Source organism: Aulonocara stuartgranti (assembly GCF_965226115.1).
Source record: "Aulonocara stuartgranti genome assembly, chromosome: 19".
Taxonomy (NCBI): Eukaryota; Metazoa; Chordata; class Actinopteri; order Cichliformes; family Cichlidae; genus Aulonocara; species Aulonocara stuartgranti.
The window spans coordinates 21,475,278-21,493,932 of NC_138955.1; the positions used below are offsets into that span (position 1 = coordinate 21,475,278).

General features: G+C 49.9%; 3 protein-coding genes across 6 annotated transcripts in view; 1 reads left to right on the plus strand and 2 right to left on the minus strand.

Annotated features, from left to right (window-relative positions):
- The first annotated feature begins 3,507 nt into the window (after positions 1-3,507).
- tedc1 (tubulin epsilon and delta complex 1) lies at positions 3,508-7,859 on the plus strand. Of its 2 annotated transcripts, XM_082516804.1 has the most exons (9): positions 3,508-3,745; positions 4,686-4,767; positions 4,843-4,920; positions 4,957-5,078; positions 5,149-5,286; positions 5,633-5,695; positions 5,950-6,036; positions 6,159-6,296; positions 7,215-7,859. In XM_082516804.1, exons 1-9 carry the CDS (start codon positions 3,605-3,607, stop codon positions 7,560-7,562), a joined length of 1,197 nt encoding a protein of 398 aa, XP_082372930.1. In that variant the 5' UTR covers positions 3,508-3,604; the 3' UTR covers positions 7,563-7,859. The 2 variants fall into 2 exon arrangements, with proteins under 2 accessions (XP_082372930.1, XP_082372929.1); XM_082516803.1 differs by having other exon boundaries at positions 4,843-5,078.
- A 65-nt stretch (positions 7,860-7,924) lies between these two features.
- pth2 (parathyroid hormone 2) lies at positions 7,925-10,302 on the minus strand. 3 transcript variants are annotated; one of them, XM_082516813.1, is made up of 4 exons: positions 10,290-10,302; positions 8,708-10,103; positions 8,383-8,562; positions 7,925-8,103 (listed from the first exon to the last, which is right to left on the minus strand). In XM_082516813.1, the coding sequence occupies exons 2-4, from the start codon at positions 8,917-8,919 to the stop codon at positions 7,929-7,931; spliced, it is 567 nt and encodes a 188-aa protein (XP_082372939.1). In that variant the 5' UTR covers positions 8,920-10,103; positions 10,290-10,302; the 3' UTR covers positions 7,925-7,928. The 3 variants fall into 3 exon arrangements, with proteins under 3 accessions (XP_082372939.1, XP_082372940.1, XP_082372938.1); XM_082516814.1 differs by lacking the exon at positions 10,290-10,302 and having other exon boundaries at positions 8,708-8,812; positions 9,984-10,232; XM_082516812.1 differs by lacking the exon at positions 10,290-10,302 and having other exon boundaries at positions 8,708-10,232.
- Positions 10,303-12,056: 1,754 nt separating this feature from the next.
- rin3 (Ras and Rab interactor 3) overlaps positions 12,057-18,655 on the minus strand; it is a 32,632-nt gene continuing 26,033 nt past the window's right edge. Inside the window, exons 13-14 of the mRNA XM_082516786.1 lie at positions 14,153-14,267; positions 12,057-12,874 (exon numbers count right to left, since the gene is read on the minus strand). Coding sequence (XP_082372912.1) covers positions 12,606-12,874; positions 14,153-14,267 — 384 coding nt within the window. The 3' untranslated portion in view covers positions 12,057-12,605. The remainder of the gene's footprint in view (positions 12,875-14,152; positions 14,268-18,655) is intronic.

The window sequence follows — 18,655 nt, forward strand, 5'->3', positions numbered from 1 at the left end:
CATTCCAGCAGACACCAGCTCCCGTAAAAACATGACAGATTGGAGGGAAAACAAGTTACAGACAAAGAACAGTGAAAAACATTTAATGTTTCAAAACATTATAAATATATGACACCCAGTCTCACAAAGAATGACCCCTGAATGACCAGAGATGATGAGAGAAAACAGAGGAAAGGCAGACAGGAACACTGCCTCTGACATTTCCATTCAGCTGTATTTGTTCTATCATATTGGACTTTAATATATTTTTAACGTATTTTAAAGAAATTTTTACATTTAAAAATCGAATTTGAGTGACAATTTCTTTCATCGCTCAAATTAGAATGAAACGTTTTGTTTAATAGATAATTTAACAACAATAAATTAAAATATTATCTCACACAGGCATAATTTCATAGCGTCAAATAATTTATAGACCCTTTTTTTTTTATCTGACTTAACAACAGAATTTAAAAGCTCATTTATTTTACATAAATCTGGGTCAAGTGTTTCTAGTGCGCAGGCGCAGTTGGTTTACCATAGCAACAGGAGGAGCCATCAGTTGCTGACATGGTGAATGTTTGTAGGTTCTTTTTGGGGGGCTCTTTGTGTTTTTTTAAGTTATTGTTATTTGTATTCCTTTGTTTATTAGCAAAGGAGAGAAAGATGGAGTCTCTTCTTCGACCTGCTGGAAACAGCGCTACGGCGGCTAACAGGCTAACTTTAACGAGTTCTTAGCTTGTTTGATTCGGCAACATTCGAGCGTTCGCGGGTTTAAACTTTTCCATGGTAACGGCGACCTGCACCAATCAAAGACGTCGCTTCAGTGTGTGATTGTGGGTAGAGCAGTTCTTATCCAGGAAATCGTGGGGGAAAAAGCGTTTTTGTCCAAAATAAATGAAATAACGGTTGATGAGGAGAGTTGTGGTTTCCATAGGAACAGATGGCACTGTTTCACAGGGTCGTAGTCAGGCTGCTTTCCATGGTTACAGGACTGTGGCTCAAAATCCCCTCCCTGTGGAGAATATGAGCGCCATGTGTACAGGATCAACAGCACAAACCACAAATATAAAACATACAATGAATTCATGTTGTTGTTGATTTAAAGATGGCTTTTATTCAGAGTTATTAACATGAACCAAAGCAGAGTGTAAACCCTGCCTGTCTGACTGTTTCCAGGCCAAAGCCACGACTGTGAGAGACGCGCTGGCCAAATGAGTGAGACACACACACACACACAGTCTTTATTAAAGTCTGAGTAAGTTAACTTCAGATGCCTGCACTATGATTTGGGGAGGATTTTAATCAGGTAACCATGGTAACTGATACTATAGAACCAACCTGCTCTGGAGCAGATAATGTTCAAGATTAGAGATCCTCATGCGTGACATCCCTACGTACGGACCAATCAGGTCTTTGAAAAATAGCGTCACAGTTTGTGAAGATCCCTCAGAGCTCAGACAGTCTTTGTGTTTATGACGGAGCGTCGGGAAAACATTCGTGTAATGGAATAACGATCATAATCAAACAGAAGTTATATCCCACACAGACTCATTTATCTCCACCGGACAGACGATTGCACAGTTTATCTCAAAGTCTGTGCTCGTCTCTTTTGTTTCACACGCCATCACCACTTTCACTGCCACGGGACGGCGGTCAGACAATAACAGCGCACTTACAACAGTATGTACATGTATGTAATAATGTCTGTGTGTGTGTGTGTGTGTGTGTGTGTGTGTGTGTGTGTGTGTGTGTGTGTGTGTGTGTGTGTGTGTGTGTGTGTGTGTGTGTGTGTGCAGGAGAGAAACTGAGCGAGGCAAAAGTCGTTAAACTATACGGTCAGATTCCTCCGATAGAGAAGATGGACTCGTCGCTGTCCACGCTGATGAACTGCGAGTGAGTCCTGCAGACGGACGGCGTCTCATCGACTCTCACAGACATCATTTGGGAGCCTAAGAGGGACTCAGACTCAGGAGTTTATAACACAACAGTCCATTAGAGCTGAAATAAAGCTTGCATGCACACGTCTGATTAAACATGTCAGGTGCACTTTTCTCACAGCCGATTGGTCAATTAAAGTGTTCGTGGCGTTTTCAGGCCCGTGTTGCCCGGCTCAGATTCTCAGCCCAGGTTCAGATGCTTCTGCAGGCACGACTCCGAGCAGCTCGACTCAAACGCTGAAACCTGAAGGAGACGCGTAACTACGACTCCCAGGGTGCATTTCACTCGATGAGTCTTTTTAATGGGTTTCAGTTTGAAGACGGTCCCTGAACACTCATCACGAAACACAGAAGCTCGCCGTCAGTGGCTCCACTCACCAATATACATTTAATCTCTGTTTCAAATGAATCAGTTCATTCGCCTCCGATCAGGCCTAAGTTGACAGGTTGCGTTGACGGATGAAGCGGCAGTGTGTGGAGTGTAAATGTTGACTGCGCTTTATAGATCTGCCCACTCATATTAGACAGAACAGCATTTAATGTCATTGTACATACACAACAGAGTCAGAGCTTCAGTTATTTACAGAACAGTGTGAGGGCCACATGGGAGCAGGAGCGTCAGTGTCTTTGACCTGTTGCTTCTTCCTCCACAGGCAACTGTCTCTGTCCACGAACTGCAAAGAGAAAATAACCACCTACGGCCTCCGTGTAGGAGGCCGTAGGTGACACGCTGGAACAGCTGTGGGTCTCATAACCAGTTGGAGAAGCTGAATGGAATCCAGTGACTGAAGAGCCTGAGAGTCCTGTACATGTCCAACAACCTGGTGAAAGACTGGAGTAAGTTCAAAAAGAACCGAGGCTTCAGGAATACTCACTCAAACCAATTTGTTTTTAAGTTTCTCCTTGTTGCTGATTGGTGGGATCTGGATGTGATCCGTGCAGGTGAGTTCATGAGGCTGGCGGCGCTGCCGCCTGTGGTTCGTCGCACCGCTGTTCGTCTTATAACGGACTTTCTCTTTTGTAACAGCAGCTCGGGACTGTGCTGCAGACGCTGGAGAATGCCTCGGCTTCTAACAGCTGTTTGCAGCTGGTCCAATGTTACAGCTTTAAGTGACTCAGAGTTCGTGTTCATACGTTGTGACGGTTCCTTTATGATTTTCAGTGATTCTGATCATTTAAATAAATACTTTTGATTTTTTTAAGAATAATCACTGCTGGAAGGTTTCTCACAGTTGGCTTTAAGATCAGATGATTCAAATATATTGGACGTCTGTGACACGAGGAGCAGAAACGCTGCAGGAAACTACAACAGAGTGCATTCTGGGTAAACTTTCAGGTTTCAGCTGTGCGACTCCTTCAGGTTAGAGGAAGACTGACCAATCAGAAACGAGCTTTACTGTTTCTACTGGACTCTATCGGAGAGTTCTATCAGAGGGGGCCATGTTTGATGTTTCTGTCACAGGGCACTGTTATCAATAAAGTTTAGATAGAAACGAACACGAAAAAATAATAATGAACTTACGCCCCACCCACCGCCTCAGGATCTATCTTCTGATTGGTTACGACGAACATCAATCTGCGGCTTATTCCCTTCCTTGGTAACGGCCTCGGACCCGGAAGTAAACACGTTAGCCGCGAAATGCCAACAGACTGACGGCAGAGAGAACATCTGTCCAGCTGCTGCGATGAAGAGGAGCGCAGACGTGCACGTGAAGCAGGTGAAGCACGTGATCGCGGCTCTGTGCAGGCTGCTGGCGGCCGCGGGGCTGGACTCCGTGCCCCCCCCGGACTCCTTCCGACGGGCCAAGTTTGGAGACGCGGTCCAGGTGAGTCAGGAGCACGTCACCGGCCGCTTTATTAGGTACACCTGGTCAACCGCTCGTTTACATAAGTATCCAATTAGCCAATCACAGGACTGCACGTGATGGAGACGAGCTGCTGAAGCTCCAAGAGAAGAAGAAGAAAAGAGATTTAAGAGCTGGGTTTCTGAAATGTCAGAGGGGGGTGGACAGACGAGGAGAAGAGCATCTTTCCCCTCCAGTCAGTAAGAGCTGGTGCTGTGAACGTGGAGCGTGAACCAGCACCAGCTCGCTTCATTCAATCATCCACAGCTTGGCTGCAGTGACATCTGCAGGTGACATAGAGGCAGCAAAGGGCTCGATAATCACGCTGAGTTCGGGTTTGTGCGGATGATGCTGGAAGGTGTGCTCAGGGAAGCAGGTGCTGGGATGGTGGGGTGTGACGGGGTCACCACTGTTTTCAATACAATAGAACGGATTTTATTGTAACTATACACACATACAATGAGATTAAAAACAAATAAATAAGGGTTTGTATTTATTGTTATTGTTGTTGCTATTGCACAGCACTGATGGTAATTTGCATAGTCTGTGTACAGAGGGGAGTCGGGGGCTGGTGAGGTCAAACTGTATGGTCAGTGTGAGTTCAGGCTGGTTCAAAATTCAGCCTTCAAGAGATCTGGAGCTGCTAAATGTGTTCCTGAGGACTGACTGCAGTCTTTAGTTTTCCACTGGTGCTTGAACTCAGCGTACACGTCATGTGACGATCCAGGTGATCTTCACCTCAGTGAAAAGAAAGCCACAAATATTAAATGTGTGTAAAGCTTGGACATTTGAACACATCCACACATGTAGTAGTTTCAGGTGTGTGTGTGTGTGTGTGTGTGTGTGTGTGTGTGTGTGTCACATCGTGCACACTTCCTCCTCTTCCTGATTGGACTAACTCAGCGTCTCGCTGGATTTTCAGGAAGATCCGTTTTGGCAGCTGCTCGCCGACATCCTTCAGACCACCAGCGTCGTTTCCTGTGACAGCTCTGAGCCGACAGCAGGTCAGCACTTCTTCATCTCGCCCTAACTTTGCTCGTGCACACTGTAAGTGACGTTTGATTGGTGCTTTTCCTCAGAGCGCAGGAAGCTCGTGGCCGCCGGCTTGTGGCAGAGCGGCTTTCACGCTGACTGGATGTATGAGGGAGAAGGAGGAGGCGCAGCCTCCAGCCGGGAACTCCTCCTGGCTGGAGGCGCAGCCTCCAGCCGGGAACTCCTCCTGGCGCTCGGCTGGCTGCTCGCCACCGGAGCGCTGGAGAGCATGGTGATGAAGAGAGTGCAAAAGCTGGACAGGATGCTGCTCACGTGCACACCTGTGAGTACCACGGCAGCGTGCAGGTGAGCCTCCCCCATGTGTGCTTACCTGTGTTCTCCCTCTCTGTCAGGTGCTGCCACACCTTCCTGCTGACCTCCATGTAGACTCCGCCTCCCTGAGGAGACTCCAGTGGCTCATTGGCTGCCTGAGACATCAGAGACGGATGCTGCTGTCGATGCTACGAGAGCAAACCCGAGCTCTGCACGCTGTGAGGAAACCTCACCCTTTCATTCACGTGACATTAGAATAATCAGAAACAGCAGTTCCACTTTCAAACAAACTGAGTCAGACACATTTAGCTCAATGACGTGAAACACAATGTTTTATATTATATTATGAACACAACAAGCTCGAAACAGGTTCCCAATTTAGAAATACATCCCAGCACTGACGCTCCCAGTCAGAGCCGTGCTAACCTCCAGCTCACAGGGCTGCTGCGAGCCTGGACCATAAATCCACATTACTGTTTCCACTCATGCCAGGATTTCCACTTTTGTCACGGATATTCTCCACTTCATGTTCACTAAACCAAATTAAACCAACTGTGTGTTCAGGTTCTTTCTGCGAGCGTCACCCCGACGCCGTCCTCTGAGCAGAGCTCGGCTGCACTCGAGGAGGTACGTCTGAGTGTTTCACAAACTCTGTATATGAAAGATGGAGGCAGCTTCCAGCAGTGAGGTCTGTGAGGAAGTGAGCAGATCTCTGAGCTCAGACTAGCTTATGGTCTGTGCGTATTTGGAGATGACGTTGCCTTTAGCGTTACAAGGGAGCAGGAGGAGGGAGGGTTTAGGGCGGGGCTACCAGCTGCTGATTGAACAGTACTGATAAGTTTATAACAGGAGGAGCTGACAGGCGTGTCCTTCTGCTGCAGGACTGCGTTTCTCTGCAGCAGCTGTGCAGCCTCCTGGAGGCGTACCTGAAGTGGAAGCAGGTGGAGGATGTCTTCTGGACTTGGATGGTGCGTTTGTGGTTCTCACACCATGAAAATATGATGAATTTTAAAAAGTAATCAGCTTCACAGCAGAGTGGCTGAAACAGCAATGTTAGAGGAAGTGATGCTGTGTGTGTGTGTGACTGTAGGACAGCGTTGTGGACCTGAAAGATCCCATCACCGGGAGGCCCAAACATCTAACCAATGAGAACCCCAGAGTGTGTTATCATGGAAACAGCAGGCTGGAGAAGCTGGAGGCGGTGCTGCTGGGACTGCCTGCAGCTCAGGTGAGCAGCACGCAGAGGTCAGCCAACACAGGTCCTTACTTTTGTCCTAAATGGGACAGATTTCTCCTCATTAGAAAGCGTTCAGTCAGATGTAGGCACTGAAAACGTCTCGGTTAGGTGGAAATTTGCCCCTTTGTCACAGTGGATCTGTCCCACCCCACATTGACTGCGTCAGTTTCAGAGTGATGCTGATGCATGGAAAACCTGCAGACCGAACCGTGATGTTCCATAGATGTTTAAACTCAAATCGATGCTGTGCGGGCTTCGAGCATTTCCCATGATTCTTTGTTGTTCTGTGCTTTACTCAGATTGCAGGCAGTCGCCTTGACGACATCCAACATAACGGAGCCTAACTCCATTTCAATTTTTAGTTTGAGTTTTATTTATGAAGCACCAAAGCACAGCTGAAGGGTACGGACTCAGTATGCAGCGGCCCAACAATCACACGACCCGCTGTGAGCAGCAGTGGGGAGGAAGAATTCCTTTTTAACAGGAAGTAGCATGAACTAGTTTTTCTCTATCAGTCTTGCAAGAAAGAAGTCTTACATATGTGTTTAATATGTGCGTTGAATGACATGTCCTGGTCAACAATGACTCCAAGGTTCCTCACAGCGTTACTGGAGGCCAAGGTAATGCCATCCAGAGGAAGAATCTGCTTAGATACTATATTTCTAAGATTTTCAGGGCCGAGTACAATAACCTCAGTTTTATCTGAATTAAGAAGCAGAAAGTTAGCGGCCATCCAGGTCTTTATGTCTTTAAGACATTCCTGCAGTTTAACTCATTGGTGTGTGTTATCTGGCTTCATGGACAGATAGAGCTGGGTGTCATCTGCAGTGAAAATATGTGCAGTGTTTTCTAATCAGGCTACTTACATGGACGTTTATGGTGTTTATACTGATATTTGTGCTCCTGCAGGGAGGACAGAGGAGACAAGGAGGAGATGGTAAGGACAGAGAAGGAGGAGAGAGGTTTGGCGTCTCCTTGTCCCTCCCTCCTGTTCTCTCCTCCTTCCCATCCATGCCCTCCCTCTCACAAGTCTGCCGAGTGAGGCCTCAGCTGGAGGAGCCGAGGAGGCGCCCGGCCAGAGGCCCCGGTGGGCAGGCGGAGCCTCCAAACGAGCTCCCGGCGTCCGAGGCCGTGGCGCTGCTTCTTCATGCAGAGGCCGTGCTGATGAAGAGGAGGGACGAGCAGAGGCTGACCAACAGGACGAAGCTGCAGGAGACGATCAGCAGGCTGGAAGAGCTGGTGCTGATTCCACCGTGAGCGTCCAGTTTAAACTGGTGGAGCAGAAGCTGTGAGGACGTTATCGTCTCTGCAGAGACTGAAACAGCTGCTGCATACGAGTCACTCAGAGCATTTAATAACTGATAAACACACACCGTCATAACTGGATATGTTGGTCCGATACATGAAATGTTGTGAAGTCAAACTACAGGCGTCAAAAACATCATTTGCTTATTTATTCATTCATCAAATTAAACACAAAGTTGTTTTCAGCAGAGCCAAAAGAGTCACTTTAAATTTAAACATTTTAGAAATTAAACAGATTCCAGCTTCTGATGTTTTCTGTCGTCGGGTAAATTTCTGGGACTTGTCGTCGGGTAAATTTCTGGCGACCGTGGAGACACGTCATGAATTCACCACCAGCAGTTTCTGCATGTACGAATTGAGCCACTTCTGCCTCTCCATGGAGGTGAGCAGCTTGCTCTTCTCCCTGAAAGCCGCGTCGTCGGCCACCACCAGGTTCCTCTTCGCCATCCCGGCTCCCGGAGACGACCATTCTGCAGGCCACGCCCCCTCCACACTACAGACAGAAAACAACACAGTGCACCACTGTTTAAATGGGAGAGTCAATTTTTCCCCGTTTAAGTTTGACTGTTTGTTAATTTCATAATAATAACAACAATAATAATAATAAACCAGTCTTTATTTTTCTATCCAATCAGACTGCTTTGTACAGATAGAAGAGTCTCCCCCTGCTGGACGCTAGAAAGAATGCAGGTTTAATGTTTTTCATCATTGTCCTTCTTTCATACAGTCTATGATGTTTCATTATGAATTTATCAGTTTTGCCCAGCTGTACCTTGTCTCCGCCCCCTCTGGAGCAAATAGCCACGCCTCCCTCATCAGTCCTGCTTTGCTGTTGGCTGCTGCTCTAAGGCCGGGCGCTGACATCATTTGGATGCTCCAATCACGGAGAGAGATGGAAGGGTAGAGGACGTCCCAGTCGACTCGTTTGTGTTCCTCCGAATCTTCCAAACTTCTGCGATTGGACGAGATCACAGTGACATCACAACGTCATGTAAACATCATTCACACGGCACCCTCAGGCCTCCGTAGGAGGTGAAATCCTCTTTCCAATGTCCGGCAGAGTGTCTGGCTCATTCATTGGTTCGGAGCGTACCCACCTGAGAGGAAGGCGAGGCTGAGGGAAGCCAGACGTCAGCAAGATCATACCCAGAATGCAAAGCAGCGGGACGCACGTGCGGGGAAAAACAGGAAGCTGAGACATCCTAAAAACAAACAGAAGAAGAATTTTCAGTTTCATGAAGCTCGTTGTGATTTCACGTTGCAGCGCCTCCTCCGGAGAATGATGGTCACTGATGTAATTCCTAAACATTTTTATTCTGCATTGAGGACCAAAGTCTGGCTTCAGGTGTGCGCGTCACGTGTTTCAATCTGAGGCTGACAGAGCGGCTGTAAACCACGGCGCCCTGACCCCGAGGTCACCGCTCGCCTCTGGCTCGTTATTTCTCAGGCGACCGTGAAACAGCGAGTTTGAGCCCTAACGAGGAGCTTTTGGTGCCTGGAAGTTAATCGGGCTGAGCTGACCTTTAACCCCGGAGACACCTGTTTGGCATGGCTGTCGTCTCTCTGCAGCGGGCTGACATGGGCACGTTCTTAACATTGATTTTTTTTTTTTCATGATGGTGATGAAGGAGGCGGCGCCGTCACATTATACTCAAACTGGGCTCATGTAATCCATTACTCTTTTCACAGGAAGTCGAGTGATGTCACCACTGTGGTGTTTTTTAAATGTAGCTTATTTGACTTATTCGCCTGTGCAGGCGGACACGGACGCTTTTTATACTCCAATCAAGTTAGTTCAGCAATCATGAAGACGTATTCTGATTGGAGCCGATGTGTGCCGTCACGCCTCCGCCAGTTTCACCCTGATCTGATGCCGGACTGAATTTGGCGCACTGTGAGGGACTAACCTGATCTCAAATTCAAATTTTATTTGTCACGTACACAGTCATACACAGTACGATATGCAGTGAAATGCTTGGACAACTGCTCGTGACCTAAAGAAAACAAAAAAGGAAAAGGCTATGAATAAGATAGGAAATAAATATGAAAAATTAAAAAGGGTAAATTTTACTAGGAAGGAATAAAATATAAATTAAGGTTAAAAATGAAATAACTGTACAACACAAATTAGAATGAAGGGTAAATTTAACTGGGAAAGAATAAGATAAAATATATAAATTAAAGTTGAAAATTAAATAACTGTACAACAAAATACACAATATAGAACTATATAAGAATGTATGAAGAAATATAAATAAATATATACACAATAACAGCAGCTGTACAAGTATTAACTGGAAATGAAGAATGTAGTGACCAGTGTTGTGCAATCCACATTATGTCTTATTTCAGTGCCAGTTTGGCACTTCTTACCTGCTGCTCAGGTGTCGCTGTGTCTCCTCGGAGCTGCTCGCGTCACTCGGGGAGAGAAACCAACCAGAAACTGAGCAGAGCTCCAGGCGACTCTGTCCCAGCCGCTCAGATTTCTGCTTCCTGTCAACACAATAAAGTTTGAATAGAAAGAATAGATCCTCACTCGTGCTTCTTGGTTGACGCTTCGCCCTGTGCAGATGAATGGTGGTCTTTCATACTTATATACAGCTTACTGTGGAGGGTCTGAGCCCCCCCACACACACACGCGCACACACACACACACACTGAAGCATGTACACCCCTCACCAGATCAATCCAGCTGTGGTTCAGTGCCGAGGACGCCGTTAGCTTGTTAGTGTCCCGTTTCAAAGACTGTTAGTCACGGTGCTGCTGCAGAGGGCCAGCGTCCTCATTACAGAGCGTGCGTGTGTGTGTGCATACGTGCAGGACTGTTCATTCGTGCCAAACAGAGAAGCTTTATAGGACGTGAGAAATGTTCTCTCTGGAATAACAAGAAAATAAATCATCATGAAAAACAGAAAACGCGTTCATAAATAGAGACACACACACCTGTCTGAGCTTCCTCCACACTGACAGGTTAACGAGGCGTCCTTATCCACGGTGAAGGCCACTAACACAAACTGTGGGCGATGTGAGCACAGACGTTTCCTGTGTGGCGCTGAAGCACCTCAGATCGTCAAACGTGTCCCAGGGATGATTCCTGCAGGACGTCCCAGAGTTACTGAGGACCACAGCGTCCACGTGCTGCTAGAGGACGGTGGCATCAAAGGTGTTTCAGGTCATTTTACCACAGAGGACCTGCTCCGCCCACCTTCAGTCCCACCTGTCTCCTTTCCCGATCAGCTCGCTGTTGCTGAAACTTCCCGCCCTCCAGTGTGCGGCTGGTGTTTCAACAAACCTTCATATTAATAGAATCTATATTTTATATCAGCGGCCCCCAACCCCCGGGTCACCGTCTGTGAGAGTTGAGGCTCGGGTGTGAAATGTATGTTTTTCAGGGTTTTATCGGTTTTTTAACGTTAACTCTGTTTCTCTGGGTCTGTTCCCGTGTGTTATGAATAATACTGGTTTTATTTGGTTGTATTCATCCGTGAACCTTTAAAGGCCGGTCTGTGAAAATATTGTCGGACATAAACCGGTCTGTGGCGCAAAAAAGGTTTGTGAGCGCCGATTTATATTATTGATCAAACTTAGGCAGAAAATTAAATGAGTCATGATGAGGGTTCCTGATGTGCTCACACTGAGCTTACCTGAGTTATGTGTTTGTGTCTGTGTGTGTTTGGTGGGTCATGAAGCACAAAGATAAAGGTGAAAACAGATTCTGACAGGAAGCTCGTCTCCTTTTAAGGAGCTCGTTATGGGCGCTGCTGGAAATAATGACCACAGACAGGAAGCAGGTGTCTAACACCCTCACAGGATAACGAGCAGCAGACGCCGAGCGTGAGCCTCCTCGCCGTGCCTGTGCTCATCAGAAATCCCCGTCGCCGGATTCTGCTGGAAATGATATTTAGGCACTGATCAGACTGGAGAGATGTAGGTGAATCAGGGCGTAGGTGAGTCCTGTTGACTCCATCGTGGACCAAACGCTGAGTGCCTCCTCTCAAAGCTGTCACATGTCACAGACTCTCTCCACCGTCCTGCACGTTTGAACTCTAATTCACTCACTGATAGCAGTGGTTACCATAATTCTGCACGCACACATTTTTATTTGAAGTCATTTATTCTTTAATTCTCTTATTTAGAAAATGGGGAAACTTGAGCTGTGAGAGCTGCAGCTCCTGTCTGTGGATCCTGTGCTGATTCATGTGACGCTGAATCTTCCCAGATATCAGCGGCTGCGAGGTTGTTGTACCGTCAGCATTTCTGCTGCTTCATCAGTGTTGGAGTTGTTTGGATGGAGCCTTCGGTCACTGACAGGTCGCCCCCTGGTGTCAGCAGTGCGCCTACAGGACTGGAAAGTGCAACAAAAACTTCAAAATAAGAGTTGTGTTACCAAAGCGGTAAAACTCTGAGGATCTTGTGACCCAGCGAGAAACATTACAGGACACAGCATTGGTAACAGGCGCTTTATTAACAGCAGGGACAGCGTGAGATGACTTTTGGAGTGTGGTTGGGTTTTGTTTGAGGACGAGACGTCAGAGTCTACCCGACCACAGAGGGATCGAGCGGGCCTCAGACAGTCACCCCTAACTCAGCCAATCACAATATCTCATTTTTACTAAATACTATTCCAGGTCTTAGAGAAAATGATTCGCATCGTTTCCAAAAACTTGACTTTCCCTTTCGGTTAAATTCTTCGCAGAGAGTAGCATCGTGTATCCAAAGGCCATAAACAGTACAAACATGATCATATATGTGCATGCTAGCATTACATGTGAGTCCTGCCGCAGTGGGCGGGGTTCCAGACCCCTGCCCGCTGTGAGCTCAGTTTGTCTTTGTTTTCTTGTGTTTTGTCGAGCTGCTCGTGTTTCGCCATGGCTGAACTTCCTGTTGTCCTGCGTGCTCTCGTCCACGTCAGGCTTCGAATGACACCTGAGGTGGAAACGCTTCATTTTTGCTTCCCTCCTCTCAGCATCTCCGCTGCTGCTGATGGGGGAGGAGCTACAAGCTGATCAGGCTCTCCTCCTTCACCCTGGGCTCCTCGGTGTCAGCGGGCGCCATGTCTGCAGGGATGAAGCATTCTGCAGGTGGAGCCGGCGGCGGGTCAAGGGGACAGGTGCGGCGGGGCGGGGCGTCGGTGGGTTGATCGGCGGGGTGATAGACGAAGCAGTAGGCTCCTGGCTGGCAGCCACTCTTCACGCTGAGGGCGAGCTCTGTTTGGGCCACGGGGTGATGGATGCCATCGATGTACACGCTGAGGGTGTAGGAGTCTGCAGAGGAGAAACACGAGTCACTTCCTGCTCAGACAGGAACCAACATGTCCAAACTGGTCGCAGCATGGCAGTAAAAACCAAACCAGAGAGGAACACATGGTGTCCTCCATCGCCTCACAAAGCAAGAAACAGCCAGCAGATTATTGCAAGAAAGCCAACGCAAAGTCGGCGAGGGAGCTGGAATACACGGGTCAGCAGACAGAACACAAGAGAGGTGGAGTGCAGGCAGGGCGGAGCGGGTGGAGGGGGTGGAGATGAGCGTGACACAAGGACAGCAGCAGGAGGGAAAGAAGGTTTAAAGGTGGAGACGGTGGAGCTGAAGGTGTTCACTGAGAGTGAGCAACAGGGGCCGCTCAGTCAGAGGGTCTGAGCATGTGCAGATGAGGGAGGGTGGAGGATGAAGATGGAGCAGAGGAAGACCTCAGAGTAGGTTCATGGATGCAGAAGAAGGACATGCAGAGGAGGATACTGGGATAGGAGGAGATGGATCAGGACCGGACGTCTGGAGCCTGGTTTGATTTTCTTACTCTTCTCTTGATTGATAATATTTTATTTCAAAAAGATGAACCTCCAGGTGATGCTGGAGTACATCGAGCAGGTCGGACGATGCCTCTGATTTTTATCTTAGAACTATCGTTAACCAAAACGACACAATAAGAAGAGACGATCTCAAAAACAAGGCTGCAGCCACCTGCCAGGAAAAAACTGATTGTTCAGAGGTTGCTTTGAATATTTTCACTTTTCCAACTGGAAGTAGTCGCAGTGACCTGGGGTCACCCGGAGGTTACGCGTGTAGCTCCCTCTGAGTAACCCCCTGTCAATCACACGGTGACTGCACAGGTTGCCTCGTGGGTGCAAGCCTGTCTCCACTTAACTGCAGCCACCGTGACGCAGATAGGTGACCCCAGGTGGGCAGGGATAGCTCAGTAGGTAGAGTGGTGGCCCCATGATTGGAAGGTCGGGGGTTCGACTCCACTGAACGGCTACCCTGAGGTACCCCTGCTCCCCGGGCGCTGCACTGGTGGCTGCCTACTGCTTCACTGGGTGAATGGGTTAAATGCAGAGGAACTATTTCCCTATGGGGACTAACACGCACACTTTTACTTTTTTTAGGTGAGAGCTGGCAGTGCACCAACAGGAAAACCCAGAGAGCCAATCTGCTGTGTGTGAAGAGCTTCATCTGAGCAGATGTGTGCTGATGTTCACTGATTCTGACTGCCAGAGGAAGAAAGCTGCTTTGCGTTGTCCCCGCCGTGACGGCCGACGTGGGGTTACCTTGTTCGAAGCGTGCGGCGCACTGCTCAGAGAGCTGCTGGATGGTGGTCATGGGGAGGATGCCCAGAGTTTTGGGGTTGGCTCCGATCTCGGGGCAGCATATCGTCAGGAAGTCCTGCAGAGAAGCAGAGAGGTCTGAGCGCTCACTCGCCTGCATACGGTTTTTTGTAATGTACAGAGATTTGTTTCTGGATTCAGTTTTGGTTTTATCATTGTGTGTGTCCCTGAGTCTTCTGTTACTTTGAGTTTCCTATTTTACTTTGACTTTTAGTTTGACTTCCTGCCATGTGGTTATCTTCACCTGTGCTTTGTCTCAAATACGTCCGTTAACTAAATGAGTTTCAGGTTATTTTAAACTCTGAGTGTATTTTAGCTTCAGCATCGGATTTTCTGGTTTAAGTTTAGATTTTTTAACAGTTTGAAAACATTTTAATTTCATTTTTTAATAATAAAATTTATATTTTTTTAATTATTGTAACGTGGAGGATGTCTGCCAGAAACACAGTTTAGAAGTTCAGAGCAGATATTACAGTCCACACAAACCACAAACAGATTCACTAAAACCTCCAAACTGACCAAGACTAGAGCTACAGAACTCACGGAGTACCTCAGGGTTCCCTGCTGGGTCCCTTTCCTTTGTCTAACAGCCGTGTTTTTACCAGGCAGCGGTCGACTGTCTGAGAGATTCTGCCACAGTTGGAGATTCTTACAGTCTCGCATGCAGCTGCAACGTCTTTGCTTTGAGCGGAGAACATCTGTCTTCTTACGTAGTTTCTAAATCCTAAATTTAGTTACTTTACAAATGATTTCACCGAGATGCCGTTTGAGGTGACGTTGAATCTTATAACCTTGTTTAAGACCTTCCAGTAATAATTCTCACACTTAGACTTTTACTGTGCACACATGTGGCTCCTCCTCCTTGAATCGCTACCTTATCGTGGTGGAGGGGTTTGTGTGTCACAGGGATCCCAGGGGCTATGTTGTCTGGGGGCTTTTGCCCCCTGGTAGGGTCTCCCATGGCAAATTGGCCCTGGGTGAGGGACCAGACAAAGAGCGATTCATAAGACCCTTATGAAAAGGACACCGAGGGAACAGTTTACCCTGCCCGGGATAGGGTTACCGGGGCCTCGCCCTGGAGCCAGGCCCGGGGAGGGTGCCCGAGGGCGAGCGTCTGGTGGCCGGGCCTTAGTCCATGGGGCCCGGCCGGGCACAGCCCGAAGAGGAGACATGGGCCCATCCTCCCGCAGGCCCACCACCCGCAGGAGGCGCCATAGGGGTCGGGTGCATTGTGTGCTGGGTGGCGGCCAGGAGCGGAGGCCCTGGCGGACTGACCCCCGGCTGCCAAGACTGGCAATAGGGACATGGAATGTCACCTCTCTGGTGGGGAAGGAGCCTGAGTTAGTGCGTGAGGTTGAGAGGTACCGGCTAGATATAGTCGGGCTCACCTCTACACATGGCTTGGGCTCTGGAACCAGTCTCCTGGAGAGGGGCTGGACTCTGTCTCAGTCTGGAGTTGCCCTTGGTGAGAGGCGGCGGGCTGGGGTGGGTATCCTAATATCCCCTCGGCTTGCTGCCGGTACGTTGGGGTTTTTCCCGGTGGACGAGAGGGTTTGTTCCCTGCGCCTTAGGGTCGGGGAACAGGTCCTGACTGTCATCTGCGCTTATGCGCCGAGTGGCAGTTCAGAGTACCCAGCCTTCTTAGAGTCCCTGGGGGGGGGGGGGGGGGTGCTGGAGGGTGCTCCACCTGGAGACTCTGTTGTCCTGCTGGGAGACTTCAATGCTCACGTGGGTAACGACAGCGAGACCTGGAGGGGCGTGATTGGGAGGAACGGCCTCCCTGATCTGAACCCGAGCGGTGCTCTGTTATTGGACTTCTGTGCTAATCACAGTTTGGCCATAACGAACACCCTGTTCGAACATAAGAGTGTCCATAAGTGCACGTGGCACCAGGACGCTCTAGGCCGTAGGTCGATGATCGATTTTGTAATCGTATCAGCAGACCTGCGACAATATGTTCTGGACACTCGGGTAAAGAGAGGGGCTGAGCTGTCAACTGATCACCACCTGGTGGTGAGTTGGATCAGGTGGCGGGGGAAGACGCTGGACAGACCTGGTGCACCTAAACGCGTAGTGAGGGTGTGCTGGGAACGTCTAGCAGAGGCCCCAGTCCGCGAGATCTTCAACGCACACCTCCGGCAGAGCTTCAACAGCATTCCGAGGGAGACTGGGGACATTGAGTCCGAATGGACCATGTTCAGCGTCTCCATTGCCGAAGCTGCTGCATTGAGCTGCGGCCGCAAGGTGGTTGGTGCCTGCCGTGGTGGTAATCCCCGAACCAAATGGTGGATACCAGAGGTGAAGGGAGCCACTAGGCTGAAGAAGGAGTCCTATCGGGCTTGGTTAGCCTGTGGGACTCCGGAGGCAGCCGACAGGTATCGACAGGCCAAGCGGGCAGTGGCTGAAGCAAAAACTCGGGTGTGGGAGGAGTTCGGAGAGGCCATGGAAAAAGACTTTCGGACTGCCTCGAAGAGATTCTGGCAAACCGTCAGACGTCTCAGGAGAGGAAAGCGGTGCTCTACCTGCACTGTGTATAGTGCTGGCGGAGCGCTGCTGACGTCGACTGAGAAAATTGTCAGGCGGTGGAAGGAATACTTCGAGGACCTCCTTAATCCCACTGACACGTCTTCCGAGGAGGAAGCAGAGTCTGGGGATGAGGGGAATGACCCGCCAATTTCCGGGGGCGAGGTCACTGAGGCAGTTAAACAACTCCTTGGTGGCAGAGCCCCTGGTGTTGATGAGGTCCGCCCCGAGTTCCTGAAGGCTCTGGACGTTGTAGGGCTGTCCTGGTTGACACGCCTCTGCAATGTTGCGTGGAGATCAGGGGCAGTACCTGTGGACTGGCAGACCGGGGTGGTGGTCCCCATCTTTAAGAAAGGGGACCGGAGGGTGTGTTCCAACTACAGGGGGATCACACTCCTCAGCCTCCCTGGGAAAGTCTATGCCAGGGTGCTGGAACGGAGAGTTCGTCTGTTAGTCGAACCTCGGATACAGGAGGAACAATGCGGTTTCCGTCCTGGTCGCGGAACACTGGACCAGCTCTTTATCCTCTCCAGGATACTTGAGGGTGCATGGGAGTTTGCCCAACCAGTCTACATGTTTTTTGTGGACTTGGAGAAGGCATTCGACCGTGTCCCTCGGGGTGTCCTGTGGGAGGTGTTGCGGGAATATGGGGTGTCTGGCCCATTGCTACGGGCCATTCGATCCCTATACAACCGTTGCAAGAGCTTGGTTCGCATTGCCGGCAATAAGTCGGACTCGTTCCCGGTGGGTGATGGGCTCCGCCAGGGCTGCCCTTTGTCACCGGTTCTGTTCATAATTTTTATGGACAGGATTTCTAGGCGCAGCCAAGTGGCGGAGGGCTTTCGCTTTGGTGGCCTCAGAATCTCATCTCTGATTTTTGTGGATGATGTGGTTCTGTTGGCTTCATCGGGTGAGGGCCTCCAGCTCGCACTGGAACGGTTCGCAGCCGAGTGTGAAGCAGCGGGAATGAGGATCAGCACCTCCAAATCTGAGGCCATGGTTCTCAGCCGGAAAAGGGTGGAGTGCCCACTCCGGGTCGGGGATGAGTTCCTGCCCCAAGTGGAGGAGTTCAAGTATCTCGGGGTCTTGTTCGCGAGTGATGGGAGAAGGGAGCCGGAGATCGACAGACGGATTGGGGCTGCAGCTGCAGTAATGCGGACGCTGCACCGGTCCGTCGTGGTGAAGAGGGAGCTGAGTGTAAAAGCAAAGCTCTCAATTTACCGGTCGGTCTACGTCCCTACCCTCACCTACGGCCACGAGCTGTGGGTAGTGACCGAAAGAACGAGATCGCGGATACAAGCGGCAGAAATGAGCTTCCTCCGAAGGGTGGCTGGCCTCTCCCTTAGAGATAGGGTGAGAAGTTCGGCCATCCGGGAGGGGCTCAGAGTAGAGCAGCTGCTGCTCCACATCGAAAGGAGCCAGCTGAGGTGGTTCGGGCATCTGACAAGGATGCCCCCTGGGCGCCTCCTGGGTGAGGTGTTCCAGGCATGTCCCACCGGGAGGAGGCCCCGGGGCAGACCCAGGACACGCTGGAGAGATTATATCTCTCGGCTGGCCTGGGAACGCCTTGGTATTCCCCCGGATAAGCTGGAGGAGGTGGATGGGGAGAGGGAGGTCTGGGCCTCTTTGCTTAGGCTGCTGCCCCCGCGACCCGGCCCCGGACAAAGCGGATGAGGATGGATGGATGGATGGACACATGTGGCTCCTCCCACCGTCCACAGACATGCAGTCAGCAGGTCTGAATGTGATTGGCTTGCCTTGGTGGGTACCAGAGGAAGGGGGTGCCTACTGGGGTCAGCGGGGGAGCTGGCCCTAGGGAGGGGCATCCTCCCCTCCCTCCTTTTCCTCCCCATCCCCGGCTACCTCCCTCTTCCCGCTCCACCACACTCACCCACACAGGTAGGGCCTTGGGGTGCGGGTGTC

Bases quoted from the DNA above. Each gene is read 5' to 3' on its own strand.
- tedc1 (XM_082516803.1), top strand. From the start codon at position 3,605: ATGAAGAGGAGCGCAGACGTGCACGTGAAGCAGGTGAAGCACGTGATC. The intron at 4,768-4,842 runs GTCAGCACTTCT...GCTTTTCCTCAG, and splicing joins CAGCTCTGAGCCGACAGCAG to AGCGCAGGAAGCTCGTGGCC. The intron at 6,037-6,158 runs GTGCGTTTGTGG...GTGTGACTGTAG, and splicing joins ATGTCTTCTGGACTTGGATG to GACAGCGTTGTGGACCTGAA.
- pth2 (XM_082516813.1), bottom strand. From the start codon at position 8,919: ATGTTTAGGAATTACATCAGTGACCATCATTCTCCGGAGGAGGCGCTG. The intron at 8,563-8,707 runs GTGGGTACGCTC...GTCCAATCGCAG, and splicing joins CAGCCTCGCCTTCCTCTCAG to AAGTTTGGAAGATTCGGAGG. The intron at 8,104-8,382 runs GTACAGCTGGGC...TTCTGTCTGTAG, and splicing joins CCAGAGGGGGCGGAGACAAG to TGTGGAGGGGGCGTGGCCTG.